Source organism: Microcaecilia unicolor, chromosome 10, assembly GCF_901765095.1.
Source record: "Microcaecilia unicolor chromosome 10, aMicUni1.1, whole genome shotgun sequence".
Lineage (NCBI taxonomy): Eukaryota > Metazoa > Chordata > Amphibia > Gymnophiona > Siphonopidae > Microcaecilia > Microcaecilia unicolor.
In genome coordinates, this window is record NC_044040.1 from 33,103,062 (window position 1) to 33,120,555 (window position 17,494).

A 17,494-nucleotide genomic window follows, 5' to 3' on the forward strand; every position below is an offset into this window, starting at 1 on the left:
ACGTCGACCCACATGTGAGAACAATCAGCCTGCTGTACTCGGAGAATACCTAATACTATTACTACTACTACTACTATTTAACATTTCTAAAGCGCTACTAGGGTTACGCAGCGCTGTACAATTTAACATAGAAGGACAGTCCCTGCTCAGAGAGCTTACAATCTAAAGGACAAATGTACAGTCAGTCGAGTAGGGGTCGTCAAAATGGGGCAGTCTAGATTTCCTGAAAGGTATAAAGGTTAGGTGCCGAAAGCAACATTGAAGAGGTGGGCTTTGAGTAAGGATTTGAAGATGGGTAGGGAGGAGGCTTGGCATAAGGGCTCAGGAAGTTTATTCCAAACATAGAGTGAGGCGAGGCAGAATGGGCAGAGCCTGGAGTTGGCGGTGGTGGAGAAGGGTACTGAGAGGAGGGATTTGTCCTGTGAGCGGAGATAAGTATCTTCGCTTTACTGCAAGCAATTTTAAGCTGTGGTAAGCACAAGGGATGTGTACCGCAGATTGTAAAAGGATCTCTTAACTATTTCCTTAAGTTATGGTATTTTTCTTGATTTTTGCAATATCTGTCATTCAGATTTTGTGAGAATGTTAATTGAAATTTTAATATAAAATAAAAGTTTTTGATTTAATGCATGTAAACCTACAAACTAATGTGTTGTAAGTCAATTAGGGGCCCTTTTACCAAACAGCTGTAAAAAGTGGCCTTAGCATGTCCTTCCTTGGATCATTCCTGGTTGCTAAGGTCATTTTTACCGCTGGGGTAAAATGGCTGATTTTTTTTTTCTATTCTCAGTATTAATGGCCATGAGCTAATTTTCACATTAGTGAGCCCCTACCGCCACCCATTATGTAGGCAGTAAAGGCTCATGTGCTAATTGGTTAGCACACAGCAGTGTAGATGATTAGCGTAGAACATGCCCACTCTCCACTCCCAGACTCGCCCCATAGGTAGCACGAGCATATCCAAAAATTACCACAGGACATCTCGGTGCACCCCACAGTCAGCCATTTTTTGCTGTACTAAGCACGCATTAGTGTGTACCGCAGCTTAGTAAAAGGGCCCCTTACTGTAGATTACAACATTTTTACTGAAACAAATGGGAAAAATGAAGCCAAAAAAATGAGGAATAAAGGCCGTACAAACTGAAAATTAGAAAAGAGAAGAAATGGGTAGGAAAACAGGGAGAGAGGTTTGAACAGCAGAAAAGAACAAAATTATCGTAAATTATGACAGGTAAAAACAATCTAGTGTATTCTGCCTGCTTAGTTATTCTATTTACGCTGCTAAGAATACATGTCAGCTGCCAGCCACAGAGTGTGACCTTCTGCAAGATTTTTCCTTGTCCAGGATAGTTCTTCCCCCCACCCCACCCCTTTTTTTTTTGTCTTTTGGGATATGAGTGTTTATTAACAGAAAAGACAAATAAAAATCTGGACTCCAGTGTTCAAATACCTAAACATGTCTAGTTGTTTACATAGACTTAATCTGCAATTGTAAGATCAAATACAGTCCTTCCCTACCCACGATCAGTTATCATATACCTTCTTTCTTGCAGTTGTCACAAATGTCCTTCTTATCAGTTGAACAACCTTGACCTGCATTAAACAAATTTTTGCAATCAAAATGCCATTAGCTTATCAGGCCATAGAGACCAAGTTACCCAGTTCCAGGAGCCAAACTTTTTGACCAATCCCAGTTATAAATTTACATTCCAAAGCAGCGTGGTCTTTGTAGCCCCTGATTTTAACCACTGAAATCAGTGCGGCCACTATGAGACTGTCAGAAATCCAGGACTGGAGTAAAAACTTTCTTCCTGGTACTGGGTAACCTGGCAGCTCTGTTAGTTATTATTATTATTTATTGCATTTGTATCCCACATCATTATCCCACCTATTTGCAGGCTCAATGTGGCTTACAGAGACTTCCAGGTTAACAGATACGATTGGTGATTCAAAAAGATATAGGATATGGAAAAAGGTCTAGGTCAAGAGTTAAAGAAAGATGACTTTCAGCGCATGGGTGGATTGGCATTGTGGTGTGGTTAAGCTATTGGTTTTCATTAGAGGCCTTATTGAAGAAGTAGGTTTTCAGAGATTTACGGAAGTTAGTTGTTTCATTGATTGTTTTCAAGTCGGTTGGTAGTGCATTCCACAACTTCGTGCTCAGGTAGGAGAAGATAGTTGCATGTGTTAGCTTGTATTTTAATCCTTTACAGCTGGGGAAGTGAAGGTTGAGAAATTTACAGGATGATCTTTTGGCATTTCTGGGAGGTAAGTCCACGAGGTCTAGCATGTAGGCCGGGGCGTCTCCGTGGATGATTTTGTGTACAATTGTGCAAATCTTGAACGCGATATGTTCTTTAAGTGGGAACCAGTGAAGTTTCTCTCTTAAGGGTTTTGCACTTTCATATTTTGTTTTTCCATATATGAGTCTGTCGGCAGTATTCTTGCTGTGTGCATTTATGGAATGAGATTACTGAGGCCTCATATGCTCTATACTGGCCTAAGAAAAAGGTCATGTGGTGCTTGTGAACCTGAAATACGTTGTGTATTAATATGGGGCTTCTAGAACTGGTCCTGGGTGTGTGGTTTCATTGCCAGCCTGCAGGTGACTTAGGGGCCAATGCACAAAGCTTACCGAGCCTGCAACCTTTGCTTTGGACTGGTTGTAGCCAGTCTAAAGCAAAGGTTATTTAGCAAGTAGTGCACAAAGGGGTATTCCATGGATCTAACGTATGCCATTAGCAGCTATGGAGAATCCTATGCAAATGTATTACAAGCTCATTAGTATTATAATGAATAATCCATGTGATGCACAGAGAGGAGCATCTAGCTTTAACATGCTAGATTTTACAGCAGCTCTGGAGCTGCTGGAGAGGAGGAAAGCACAGGGTCAAAGTCTGCCTGCTTGTGCTCCCTACCTCATTCCACTTTCCCAATAAAATATTCCGGGTGGTCTAGTGCCCCCCCCCCCCACATATATACCTTATGGAGGCAGAAGGGCAGGAGTAACGCTTCCTCCCTCTGGGCCCAGCCCTCTCAAAATGACAGCACCCAGCCCCTGCCCGGTGCATCCTGGATTGCACGGAGGGGCTAAACACTAGACCACCAGGGAGTTAGTTGTTTGGGGATGGTCAGGAGGCGATCCAGTGGACCACCAGGGATTTTTGTTTCAGGAGTGCAGGGTTAGGAAGGGGGTCCACTAGACCACCAGGGAGTCTTTGAGTTGAGGGGGATCTAGTTGAACCTACTCCTGCACCCCACCCCCCGCACAGCTAAAAAAAAACTCTGGTGGTCTGTGGTCCGCTGTCAAATGTATTTGACAGCTTCAAGCCGCTGTTTGTGACTCAGTAAGTTTTCCCATGGCACCGTATTTAACCTTGCTGAGGTGACACCAGTAGTTATCAGTGTGTTCCATCTGGCTGCTTGGCCACTCCTATCCCCTCCATAGTTACTTGCTCTTGGGGGCCATTCTGTTCCTGTGTGGATATACATATGTACCCTGGCTTCCTTGTCAAAGTTTGGTCTTCATCAATCTAGCGTTGCCTTATGCTACTTAAAAACATGTATTGCCATACTAGGACAGACCAAAGTCCATCAAGCCCAGTATCCTGTTTCTAACAGTAGCTAATCCTGGACACAAGTATGTGGCACAGAACCCAAAAGCAGTGGATTTTCCCAATTCCCTTTTAATAATGGTTTGTGGACTTATTTATTTGTAGCCCACATTTTTCCACCTATTTGCAGGCTCAATGTGGCTTACACAGTACCGTAGAAGCGTTCACCAGCTCCGGCATAAAAGCAAATGCATAGAGTTATTGTGGTCGAAGAAGGTTCAGGTGTTATAGATACATTGGGATTCATTAAGAGGAAGAGTTATGCAATGTCTGCATCAGGCTTTGGTTTTGTAGTGTTGCAAGGTTTATGCATTTAGGTAGGGCCGATGGGGTATGCCTTTTTGAACAGGTTGGTTTTTAGTGATTTACGGAAGTTTAGGTGGTCATACGTTGTTTTCACAGCTTTTAGTAGTGCGTTCCACAGTTGTGTGCTGATGTAGAAGCTGGATTTTTTTTTTTTTTAGGAATGTGTCCAAATCATTTTTAAATCCTACTAATTGCGTTTACCACATTATTTGGCAACTAATTCCAGAATTTAATTGAACATTTGAGTGAATAAATATTTTCTCTCATTTGTTTTACATTTACTACCTAATCTTTGTATTTTTGGAAAAAGTAAGCAACAATTCACGTCTACCTATTCCACTCCACTTAGCATTTATAGACCTCTTTCATATCTTCCCTCAGCCATCTCTTTCCAAGCTCAAGAGCCTAGCCTTTTTAGCCTTTCCTCATAGGGAAGTTTTCTCATTCCCTTTCATCATCTTCGTTGCCTTTTCTAATTCTGCTATTTCTTTTTTGAGAGATAGTGACCAAAATTGCATACAGTATTCAAGGTGCAGTTGCAACATGAGTGATACAAAGGTGGTGTAATAATTTCAATTTTGTTTTCCATTCCTTTCCTAATAATTCCTAACATTCTATTTGCTTTCTTAGTTGCCAATGCACACCAAGCGGAGGGTTTCAACATATCAATGATAACACCTAATCCTTTTCCTGGTGGGTGACCTAATGTGGAACCTTGCATCATGTAGTTCTAGTTTGGGTTCCTCTTCCCCACATGCATCACTTTGCACTTGCTCACATGAAAGGGGGGGAGGGTGGAATTCATCAAGGTATGGTAAAAATTTGCCTTTTACTGTATGTTGCTCTCCCGCAGGATTCAGCAACCTGCAGATCCTGGTACCGTAGATTGTTGAATCCCGCCTAAAAAAGCACAATAAAATAATCCCAGCTTCTTGCTGGAGTTATTTTACCACTTGGGAGCATTGAGCTGCAAAGCCACAACACCCATCTTTATCAATACCCCCCTCTGGCCTCTGATCCCCCTGAGCAACGCTTCCTCCTTCTGGGTCCAGCCCTCTCAAAATGACAGCACCCAGCCCCTGACCCCTTGGTGGTCCAGTTGGGGGGGGGGGTCTATCCAAGGGGTCTTTGGGCAGAAGTGATAATCACTCCTGCCCCCTCTAGTGTTGCTCCCAGAATGGCGTGACTACCTCTAGGAGTCAGATTTCCATGTCACAGCTTCTATTGGTTTGGAAAAGCAGCAGTAGTGGCTGGAGGGAACAGAAGGCGCGAAGGGTAGACTCTGGAGTGGAGAGAAAAGACGATGGATGGGAGGGAGAGGGAGGAGACTGGATGGAAAGATGGGGAGAAAAGAGGGGGGGAATGGTGTAGAGAGGGGAAGAGGATAGAATTGGTGAATGACTGGGGAGTAAAAGACCTGGGATGAAGGAAAGAGATAGAAAGCTGAACATAAGCATTGCCATAATGGAATAGACAGAAGTTCCATCAAGCCCAGTATCCTGTTTCCAAGAGTGACCAATCCAGGTCACAAATACCTGGCAAGATCCCAAAATAGTACAATACATTTTATGCTGCTTATTCTAGAAATAAGCAGTGGATTTTCCCAAGTCCATCTTAATAACTCTTGCACTTTTCTTTTAGGAAGCTACCAAACCTTTTTTTAAACCCTGCTAAGCTAACTGCTTTTACTCCATCTGGCAATGAATTCGAGTTTAATTACACATTGAGTGAAGAACTATTTTCTCTGATTTGTTTTAAATGTATTACTTTGTAGCTTCATTGTCTGCCCCCCCCCCCTAGTCCTAGTATTTTTGCAAGGAGTAAACAATCATTCATGGCTACGATCTCTGTCATATTTCCCTTCAGCCGTCTTTTCTACAAGCTGTACAGCCCAAGCCGCTTTAGCCTTTCCTAATAGAGAAGTCGTCCCTCCCATCACCTTTATCATGTTCATCGCCCTTCTCTGTACCTTTTCTAATTCCACCATATCTTTTTTTTGAGAGGCGGTGACCAGAACTGCACACAATATTCGAGGGTGGTGGCACCATGGAGCGAAACTAACGCAACCAACGATTGTTCTTCACCCTCTCAGTCATGAACATTTCATTCCGTTAGTCCCATCAGTTTTCCACGTGAACTGCTGACTGACAGCACATCCTCTCTAACAAAACTCTCCTAACTGCCAAACGGATCTTTTAGAATGTTTAAGACGCACCGGCTGCACGCGCCACTCCATCCTCCCCTCGCCTGCGCCCATCCCCCTCTGTGCAACAGCTGCTGTGCTGACTGCTGCCTTCCAATATACCTCCGCAGCTTTCTTTGCCTATATAGCCCAACCTTCACCTAGGATTTCAGCACTGCACTTCCCGCCTTCTATAAGTAAGCAAAGAGGTTCAATACAAACTTACTCCTAACTCTAACCCTGTGGCTCACCCCTATCTACGCGGCCGGCCCCGCGAATCAACCTTTGTTTTTCTATATGTAGGGAGCGCACACGCGCCCCCCTCCTGCAGGCGTGTGTACTTCCGGGTTCGCGGGAGAAAAAGACTCCTGAGCTGGTGCCGCGTGCCGGCTCTACTCGAGCCGACGGGTCAAGCCGTGCTTCTCTCCCTCTTAACTCCAAGGTGCATTTAAGTTACATTTTTCTACCTATATAACTGTCTTTAGGAAAACAGAGATGGTCACATTTAAAGCTCGATTAACATCTTGACGGACAACACGTTACTACATCCGCACGCACCCCACCTCCTCTGTCCTCTCATCCACTTTGCCAGACAGTGAGATACATACGCATACCACACAGTAGTAGCTAGTAGTTTTGAACTCGTCTCGGGACTCAGGGAAGGGAACCAGTGAACGGGCGGAGTTTCCATCCAACCAAGCCTTCCGTTGCGATTGGTTGGGAGGGAAGGTGTTGCGTTGAGGAGAGCCCTGATTGGCTGCGACTAGGAGCCGAGTCTGATTGTTCTGAGGCCGGCGCAGCGTGTCCCGGCTTCTTCTTCATCTTTTCCTTCTTCAAGTTTAATTCTTGCAGTCTGTCTGATCAGTTGGACGGGTGCAATCCGGGTAAGGTCTCGGTGGTGCTGGCTTTGCCTTTGCTGTAAAAGGGTGGTTTCGTGTGTCGTTGTGAGTTTGAAATCTCTGCTCGGTAAAGGGCCGAGATGATATCAGGGCCTAAATGTGACTCTGGCTTTGTGCTGGGTATTATCTGAGTATTCAGAATATGAAAGGCACGTTGCTGCTGCTGCTTTAAGGACTGGCCTGTGTGGTTCAGGGAAACGGTCACAGATTTACAGTGACTTCTACCTCTAGTCTTAGAGAAAGGTACAGACTAGACACTGGAGCCGCTGGTCCAGTACCATTTATTTATTTATTGCATTTGTATCCCACATTTTCCCACCTCTTTGCAGGCTCAATGTGGCTTACATTACATTAGCACCCCTTTTCAGGTTCAGAGGCAGCAGAATATATTTTGCGTGAGAGGACTAAACAAACCAAGCTCTGAATCTCCCCAGTTGCTGATTGGGGAACAAAAAATTGGTAGGGCCATGGCCCAGTGGCTAGAACTGGTTTAAAGGGCAAGCCAGCGGGGTACTTCAGTAGCACCCTCCTCCTCCTCCTACCAGACCCCTCTGTCCCTGAAATTAAAAAAATAAAAATTCATGGTAGTCTGGTGGCCTCCTTTCTCCACTGACCCAATCCCCCCCCCCCCCCCCCCAAAAAAAAAAAAATATTCCACCTATCGGGCTGGAGGGCAGAGCAAGGCGGTGTCTGGCGGTCTGTGAGTGGTGTGTGGACCTTTCCTTGCATGTACCTGCTTCTCTGCCTCCCCATGTTTCTAGCCTGATGGACAGTCACCTTCAGCCAGGGGCGTCAGATTTAGAGCCTGGATCTTTGCTACTTGTGGTGACACAGGAGCCTTTGGCACCGGCTGCATTTGCCCTGGATACATCATTGAGTCTGGGCGAGTGACATCCCTCATCGAACCCAGCCCTGGAAAGATCTGCGGGCATCACGTTGGAAAGTACCTCAGTGTTGAGCACACTGGGAGCAGACCCGGCGTTAGGTACCCAACAAGGACTCAGGCCTTCAGAGCGTAGAACAAGTCTCCTCCCAGGCGGAAGGTCAGGGAGTTCCTGCTCGAGGGAAGATCCACTGTTTATTTAGCTTTTTTCTTCACTCTGCAGTGTCCTGGTGAATATCTTTGATATCAATTTGGAATGTCATCGAGGAGCTAGGTAAGTTTTTGGCCTCACAGTTTTCTCAGGCTTCACAGAATTGGATTTTCGCAGATAAATTTTAGGACTCTTAACAACAATTAAAACTGGATATTCAACAGATGGGATCCCAAGTGGACTTAAATTTTTTTTTTTACAGAATTCATTGGTTAAAGATAACTTGCTTTTACATAATAAAATTGAAAATATGGAAAATATTTTGTGAGGAAAAAATTTGTAATTTATTAATTTTCCCAAAGCTCCTAGAATTTCATCAAAGAAATGTTAAGGAAATACTTTGTTGAGGCCTTGAAGCTTCCAGAAGTGGACCATCCAGTTATTACAAAGGTGTTTTATATTCCAAAGAAGCCAAAGTCTTCACCAGCTGTATCTCCAGGTTCTTTTAATCCTCGATACTGAGGTCATGCTTCATCCTTGCTTTAGAAATGCCATTGGCTTCCCATTGAACAAAGAGTCACCCATAAATGCCTTACCTTTACATTTAGGGCTTTCTGGCTGGGCTTCCTGATTATTTGGCTAATCATACAATCCCATACTCGCTCATACATTTATTACGATCACTCTGATTACCGTTTAGTTTTGCGAAATCCCAAACAAGCTAGTTTGGAATCCACTTGACGGCCTTTTTCTTCAGTTCCCCTGCATATTGGAACTCCCTCCCTCAGGAAATTTGAGCAGAGCCATCTCTTAAAAAGTTTAAGTCCACGTTAAAGGCTTGGCTATTCCATCAACGCTTAATCTCTCAAATTAGTTGCTTGTAGATTATTGCTGCTGGCTTAAACCCTAATCCCTCTTCCCTTCTTTACTTCCCCCTCTCTTTGTTCGCTCCTAATATGGCCATGTATTGGCATTACCTGTTTGAATGTCTGCTACCTTCCTATCTGAACATTGTAGTTCCTTTTTTTTTTTTTTTTGCCATTTTAGGGGGTCTTTTACTAAGCTGGCAGTAGAAATCAGCTGGTGGTAAACACGTCCTAGAGTATTGCAAATTTTTGTTGAAGTATCCCTGTAAGTACCTTGTTAAATATTCTGGTAAAAGATATGCTTTCTTGAAATCATTTCAGCTCTCTGTTTTTGGCTGACAAAATTTCTGTGGTTACTTCTACTCCAAGTCAGGTCGTCCCTCCTAATTCAGCTTTGGAATAAAGTCTAGACCAGTTTGCTCCTGTAAGTATAGGCTACACTGTAGTTCAGACTTCCTTTAGGATTATTTCCAGGGATTATATTGCTCCTGCCTTCTTATTTTGTGGACTTTGGGGCCCTTTTACTAAGCCATGGCCAAAAGTGGCCTGTGGCATCTTTTGGGTGCGTGCGGGGCCAGTTTTTACCGCGTCCTGGAAAAAGGGCTTTTTTTTAAAGGGCTGGAAAATGGTGCGCAAAATACAAACCACGGGCGTCTGTTTTCAGCCTGAGACCTTACCGCCATCCGTTGACTTAACAGTAAGGTCTCACATGCTACCCAGATGGTAGGCATGCAGCACGCGCCCACTGCCTTTTACCACCAGGTAAGCGCCACGTGTGTTTTCAATGTGTGCCAAATTCAGAATTACCCCCCCGAGGCATGCGGCAGCCGGGCAGTAATGCCGATTTGGCACGTGCTGGATGCGCGTAGGCCCTTACGTGCCTTTGTAAAAGGGCCCCTTTGTGAGGTAATGGAAATTGTATTTATTTATTTTTGAGGTGTTATCTTTGAATTTAATTTCCACCATTATATCTCGTTTTCTTAAGCAACTGTAATTTTTGTATCTTAAATTGCATAAATAAAATTAAAAAAAAAAAATTCCTTGCTGTCTACTGGCCTCTTTCCTTTGAGGCTGACTGAAACTGGTGGCTTTGTTTCCAGAAAACCGAATCCACAACTTGATTACAGTTGAAACCGAACAGTTGTGAACCAGTTAAGTTGATAGATCTTTGACGCTTACAGGTCATGCAAAATACGAGACTTGTTTACCTTGCAGAAAAACATTACAGTAGGCTTAATGTGCTCACTGCTAAGGAATGGATAAATATAGCAGATTTTGTTTTTTTGTCACTAGCGGATGTACAGAATGTATCATATGAAGAGTAGAGTAACATATTTTACTTAGAGCAGGAATATGAGATCTGAAATCCTAATTTGACATCTATGGTCACCCTCAGAATTTTAATGTGGAAACTCAAACGCGTGAAACAATTCTTCCCGAGGGAAACATTCTGCAACCTGATACAATCAATGATACTAAGCCACATAGACTACTGTAATGGAACAAACCTTAAAGAAACTTCGGACCGCTCAAAACACGGCAGCCAGGCTTATAGTTGGTAAAACGCGATTCAAAAGTGCAAAACCCCTTCGTGAAAAACTACACTGGCTCCCAATCAAAGAATGCATCACATTCAAAATCTGCGCCCTGGTTCACAAAATTATCCACGGTGAAGCCCCGGGTTATATGACAGACCTGATCGATCTACCAACTAGAAACACATCCAAATCAGCACGAACCTATCTAAACCTGCACTACCCAAGCTGCAAAGGACTCGGATACAAATCAACCTTCGCATCCAGCTTTTCCTACATAAGCACACAACTGTGGAACGCGCTACCAAAAGCCTTGAAAACAACGTATGACCACCTAAACTTCCGGAAAACACTAAAAACTTACCTGTTTCAAAAGGCATACCCCACCGACCCAACCTGAATGCTTGCTCTCTGCGAGACAACAAAACCAAAGGACGTAATGGACATAACACAACTCTTCCGCTGTACGATTCCCTAATGTGTCTGTGCCACACGAACTTTATCTTACCATAATATCACTTTGTATTTGTTCACACCGGGGACTGCTAACCCCTCTCCGATACTATGTAAGCCACATTGAGCCTGCAAATAGGTGGGAAAATGTGGGATACAAATGTAACAAATAATTTTTTGTTACATTTGTACCCCGCGCTTTCCCACTCATGGCAGGCTCAATGCGGCTTACATGGGGCAATGGAGGGTTAAGTGACTTGCCCAGAGTCACAAGGAGCTGCCTGTGCCTGAAGTGGGAATCAAACTCAGTTCCCCAGGACCAAAGTCCACCACCCTAACCACTTGGCCACTCCTCCACTCCTGAAGCTAACCATTTAGATCCTGCTATTGTCTGTGGAATTGAGTCCTTTAGCTTTTTTGGGGATTTAATTTCAGTTTGTTACCTTGTAAGGCAATTTACTATAAGCTGAGGTTTTTGGCTTGAGAGTAGCATTTCTTGAGGACAATGTATATCAAGAGCTGTCAGTATAAATGGAGTGAGGTCTAGACTGAATAAATATAGCTAAAAGGGGCCATGAAAATATTAAAGTAACAATGGTTCCAAAAGTGAACCCTGGGGAGCCCCACATTGCAGAGGAAGATGAGTAGATAGCGAGTCGCCCCACTGGAGTGAAAATGTACAGCCATTCAGGTAAGAACAAAACCAGTTAAGAATGATGTCTTGTTATTCCAACCTCGCTAGAAGGAGGTCATGATTAATTATTTTGAGCTTCCCTTGCTTTTAGGTTACCACCTAGGTGTCTCATGCCTGGTGTTAAATGGTAGCCAGATGTAGTCATATTAATGTACAGAAAGGTGGTTATGAAAATTTATTAAACATAATCTAATGTGGGTATGTTTCATTATGGAATATGAAGGAAAACACAACTGGTAAATATCACACTTATACGGTCTGTGCCAGAGCCGGTGGTGGGAGGCGGGGCTGGTGGTTGGGAGCCGGGGATAGTGTTGGGCAGATTTATACGGTCTGTGCCCTGAAGAGGACAGGTACAAATCAAGGTAGGGTATACATAAAAAGTAGCACATATGAGTTTATCTTGTTGGGCAGACTGGATGGACCGTTCAGGTCTTTTTCTGCCGTCATCTACTATGTTACTATGGAGGCATATTTTCAAAGCACTTAGCCTTCCAAAGTTCCATAGGTTTCTGTGGAACTTTGGAAGGCTAAGTGCTTTGAAAGTATGCCTCTATGTTACTATGTAAACAAATCTTCCAGAGATATATCCAGGTATGTTGATTGACATTGTTTTTGTCTTGGTTCTCCTTAGGTTTTAACCATGCTCCGCTTGTTGAGACATCCAGGTGGAGCACTAAGATTCCCTCTTATAAGGCATACCCATTATAAAGCTGTGCTGGCAGTCAGGAGAGAGGATGTCAATGCATGGGAAAGGAGAGCACCTCTCGCACCAAAACACGTCAGGGAGCTGACCCATCTGGGTTACAAAGTCCTTGTACAACCATCAAACCGAAGAGCCATCCATGAAAAGGTTATTTGTTTTATTGCTAATTGTAGCGTGTACTTCTGCACAGTTAGGTCGGTTTTTGACTGCCATGTATATCAGAGTATGTTATGGTTTTGTAGTCAAGTTTAACATGAGTGATATGATATGCAAAAATGCATCATTACTGTGCTCAGAAAAAAAATGGTAAAAGGGTTTGGATTGCACATACTAAGTTTACAGGAATTCAATTTGTGAGCAGCGCTAACCTGTAAATGCCCTTTTTCATTGCACTAAGCAATATAATTTATTCCTTTAGCTTCAGAAATCAAAGATGCAGTCTTTAACCTTATAGAAAGAGTAGGTAGTTTCAAAGGACACAACTAGCAACACAACCTTTTTCTATTTTGTTTTCAAAACAGTCCAAAGATCTTCACCAGCGGTCAAGATCAACCTTCTCTTTTGATCTTTGGGATATTCCTAATGAATTTGCATGGGATATTTTGCTCTAGTTGGTACAGTATATGGAAAGAGAGCTCATACTTATGCTGAACCCCAGACCAATTTGTGGTCTTGAGGACTGGAGGTGAACACCTGTAGACCTTCCTCTAGCTGTCTTTTTGTAGACGACTCCAGATGGAGCACTGCCCTCCGACCTCAACCATGGGAATATACTTTTTTCTTTTAATATGATTTTAATGCAATTTTACTTAAAGCAATATCTACATAGTAAAGTTTTAAACATGAATTTGGTTAATTCCTGTTTCATCAGGGTTTGTCAGTTGTTAAAATGAATTGGGTAGCTCTCCAGGCAGTAGGGTTCCAGAAAGAAGAGACACGTAGTTCATGAAGGCAGTGTGGTTCTTTTCGATGAAGGAAGATCTTTTGTTTTCTTTCTGTAATAAATCTGTCATTTTTTTTGTACTCCCCATCTGCCTATTTTATGACCATATGTTTTCTGGTTTTGAAAAAGTTGCACAAAATCCACGTGGATGTTGTGGAACTTAGGTAGTGAAATAGACTTGGGTTTTTCATAATTGTTTCTGTGTACTCGTGATTTTGTAGGACTACATCAAAGCCGGTGGTGTTATACAGGAAGATATTTCTCAGGCATCTCTGATTGTGGGAGTTAAGAGACCTCCGGAGGAAAAACTGATCCCAAAAAAGACCTATGCATTTTTCTCGCATACCATCAAAGCCCAAGAGGCAAACATGGCCCTCCTGGATGAGATTCTGAAGCAGGTCTGTCGTACGATCGCCACCTCTGCCCTTTTCGAACAAGATAGAAATTGATAGGTCCATGTAGTGGTTTAATAGATTCGGTGATCATATTTTATCCTCAATACCTACAACCAAATGGATAAAAATTCTGCTTCTATAATCCTACAATGCTTATATAGTTGTTTCATTTTCTTTAGGACATTAGACTGATTGATTATGAAAAAATGGTGGATCACAGGGGCCTCAGAGTTGTAGCCTTTGGACAGTGGGCTGGTGTTGCAGGTAATGTGCTGTTAGATGACAGTAAGGACTTGAGGAAGAGGGGTCCCAGTAGGACTGAGCAGCTGAGTGCTCAAGAATCGAAGCATTGGGAAGGATGTCCCTCTACTTCATAATCCCTCACCCCCTTTGAACTTATCCAGCATGAAATGCTACCTTGTGCAGAAGACTTATGAAAATGAAAGGCACAAGGTGGTCACTGAGCTTGTTTCAAGCTTGTGTCAGTCTTCCACCCCCTTCCCCCAATCCACATAAACGCCCCCATATTTTTGTTCTGTAACTTTCTCCACAAAAGGTTATCACCTCACCATGGAGATCTACCACAAGCTTGCATGGTTGACACTCAATGAGAGGAAAAGGAGATTGTTTTGCCCCTGGTGTTTTGTGGTCTAGCAAGCCAAACCACCACGAGGGTGGAGGTACACAAATTCCTACGAAAAGTAGAATCTGAGGAAAGGGGGAGTAGGAGGAGTAGGCTCTTGAACAACACTAGTAGGCGACATAGGTTAGGAACAATCTCTTTATTTAAATATACACTCGACTCAACACAGCCATGTTTCGGTGCTACAGACGCCTTCTTCAGGAGTCTTGTGATATATAGATATACGAATATTAAGCTCAAAAAGAATGAAAGCAAGGCTTCTGCTACAATTGTAATCCACTGCCGATGCAGGAAAAACAGCTCAGTGTATTCAATTACACTTCCGTGAGGTCGCCTACTAGTGTTGTTCAAGAGCCTATTCCTCCTACTCCCCCTTTCCTCGTTTTGTGGTCTAGCTCAAGTGGAGAAAGGAGACAGGAGCCATTCCTGAATCTCCTCCTCCTCCTTCTTGTCTGCATTTTTTTTCTCTGATGTTTGTTACATGAACATGCAGATTTTAACAGAGCTAAACCACTAAAGGCCTATTCTGGCAAAGGTGTTAAATGACAAATTTAGGATGTGTTCATTGGTGTAGTTTGGTTGCTTAATGTGGGGGAGGGAGGGCAAAGAACAAGGAAGTCATACCGGCAAGGGGGAGAGCTAAGGGCAAAGAAGTTATATTGGCCGGTGAAGCATTAGCTTCCTCAACATTTGGGTGCCACCCTCCCATGCCCACTGAACACTATACCTGTGGTTATGAGACTGTATTCTGTTCCTTCTTACATCTAACCTATTTCATTTAAATGGCCTAAAGGTCATTTAGATTTCTTTGTTCATTCAGACATAAATATGTGTGTTGTGTGTGTAATATATACATTTGGAGACATTTTCATACAGCTTTATGCTTTTAACACGAAACATGTTGTGCCTTTTTGAGATAGGAATGATCAACATTTTGCATGGCCTTGGATTACGATTTCTTGCACTGGGGCATCACACGCCCTTCATGGTAAGAACCTAGAAACAACATTAAAATGATTTGTAAGAGCTGTAAAGCAAATGGCTGCCTAAGTTCTGTATCTGCTTCCAGCACATTGGGATGTCGCACAACTACAGAAACAGCAGTCAGGCTGTCCAGGCAGTGCGAGATGCCGGCTATGAGATTTCTCTGGGTTTGATGCCGAAGTCTATCGGGCCCTTGACCTTTGTGTTCACAGGCACCGGCAATGTCTCAAAGGTGAGATGTCGCATCGATGTCGCTTCAATTCTGATTTGTAGAAGTGTTTGTTATTTCTTTTCTCATCAAGTACCAGGAAAATAAGAGTTTTGAGGAATTGAATTTGACTTGAAGAATTCCTCTAAAATCACTGATCTCTTTATATTTGGAGGCACATCATGTTGGTCAATTCAAGTTGAGCTGGTAATACTAATGTCCCTTGCAGATGTACAAAACATTCTGGTTTTCTCTCTTGGGGGTACTTGTATTTTACCTGTTTATTTTGCAGAGTTTTCTCCCCTCTCTGGTATACCTTAATTCCAGCAGTGATACATTGAGTGTAAAACAGCAGGGAAATAGGCAGTCTGAGAGACTAAAAGGAGGGGGAAGGGAAAGGATGGAGGGGGGAGGGGTCTGAAATGAGCTGCACTATCATGTCAGAATGTTTGGGGGAGGGTGCATGCCCTGTCACACATGGCTTCCTGTGGTCTGGCATCTCTCTATTCCCTTCTCTTCTTCCACTTTCCCACCCTCCGTGGCCCTCCCCACTTATCTTTGGCCAGCAGTGGCAGCTCTAAACTCGCATGTCTGTGGCTGGCCAAGGGTCTTCTCTGTAGAGGCTGACCGAATTTCAGTTTCGGCACCGAAACTGGCCTGAAATTCAGATTCGGCCGAAAATGCTGGTGCTGAGTCGCTCCTGCCTATTGGGACCTTGTGAGACCATCGTAGCAGGTTCTGGCAGCCATTTTGAGATTGGCACTGGCATGGGTAGGAGTAACTGTGGCTCGCTCCTGCCTATGCTGGGTACAATCTCAAAATGGCACTGGGATCTCCCCGGAACCTTCCTGGCAATGATATAGTAGTCCTGGAGGAGGGGAGTGGGAGGGGCTACCTATGGTTCTCATCCCTAGGAGGGCGGAGCTCCTTGTATTGGGCTGGGGGGTGGGTTTCTTATGTTCAAGGTGGAGGGTAGGAGGCAAGAGGCACTACCTGTGATTTCAGGAGGAAGGCTTCTTCTGTTTGGTGGGGGAGGGGCTGTTTCTGTTCAGGGTCCGGGCCAGTTTCGGCTTTGGCTTCAGCTGAAACCGAGTGGTAACTTTCGGCCACAAGTTTGGTTTTATCCGAAACCGAAAAAACTGGCTTTAATCACATTCTACTTCCCTATGCAGTGTCTTACCATCTCTGACCCAACTTCTGTTTCCAGTGGAGCAGGGCATATCAGAGGGAAGGTTGGAGACAGCGTGTCTTTAGAGCTGTTGCTGCTGACCATAAATGCATGTTTAAAGCACCACTTGGGGAGGAGTGGGGGAGAGGAAGGGATGCTGGGACCTGTGGGGAAAGTAGAAAGATGCTTGGGGGGGGGGGGGGGGGGGCAGGGTACAGGGAAGGAGGGAAGAGAGACACCTTCAGGAGGAGAGAAGTAAGGGAGAGTACCTGGCCCTGGACGGGAGGAAAGAAGAGAGGGACACAGAGGGACGATGGTGGCAGATGATTGAGGTGATGAAAGGAGTCTGATGCTGAGGGTAGGTAGCAGAAGGGAACAAGGCTAAGTAACACAGTTAATAGGGATAGGGTTGGGGACAGGAAGTTGAGGGTGAGGTTGAGGTAGAGCTGCGGGCAGCGCTTGACCTTGCCAACAAAAAGGTGTTCGGTGCACCTGTGTGCTATCTTTTTAGTGCCACAGTTTACTCACAGTTTTCTCGCATTAATCTTCCTCTCAATGTAGTAAGAACGTTTAGCACAGAAAAATGCAGAAGCAAATCCACCACTCTAAAGGGTAGCACAAATATGCTACCATGTGTTTTTTGAGATATTCACAGCCACTACCTCATTATTCTACCTGTTTCTAGAACCACATTCAAATCTATATGTAAATCTGCTTTATTTGGTTCTGCCTCACTGTTATGGAACACCTTAATCTCTAGAGGCCGACCGAATTTCAGCTTCAGGGCCAAAAGTGGCCTGGAATCTATGTTCGGCTGCCTTTCCATTTCAGCTGGAACTGAAACTATACTTCACAGCCCCCCCC

At 43.9% G+C, this 17,494-nt stretch overlaps 1 protein-coding gene across 3 annotated transcripts in view; it reads left to right on the top strand.

The window, feature by feature from the left end:
• The first annotated feature begins 6,471 nt into the window (after nt 1-6,471).
• AASS (aminoadipate-semialdehyde synthase) overlaps nt 6,472-17,494 on the top strand; it is an 85,929-nt gene continuing 74,906 nt past the window's right edge. Inside the window, exons 1-6 of one of the 3 annotated variants that reach the window (XM_030216042.1) lie at nt 6,472-6,544; nt 12,218-12,436; nt 13,454-13,630; nt 13,807-13,891; nt 15,191-15,258; nt 15,340-15,486. In XM_030216042.1, coding sequence (XP_030071902.1) covers nt 12,227-12,436; nt 13,454-13,630; nt 13,807-13,891; nt 15,191-15,258; nt 15,340-15,486 — 687 coding nt within the window. In that variant the 5' untranslated portion in view covers nt 6,472-6,544; nt 12,218-12,226. Of the gene's footprint in view, nt 6,545-6,903; nt 6,987-8,025; nt 8,159-12,217; nt 12,437-13,453; nt 13,631-13,806; nt 13,892-15,190; nt 15,259-15,339; nt 15,487-17,494 lie in introns of those variants that run through there. The other 2 variants (XM_030216040.1, XM_030216041.1) reach the window with 2 other exon arrangements.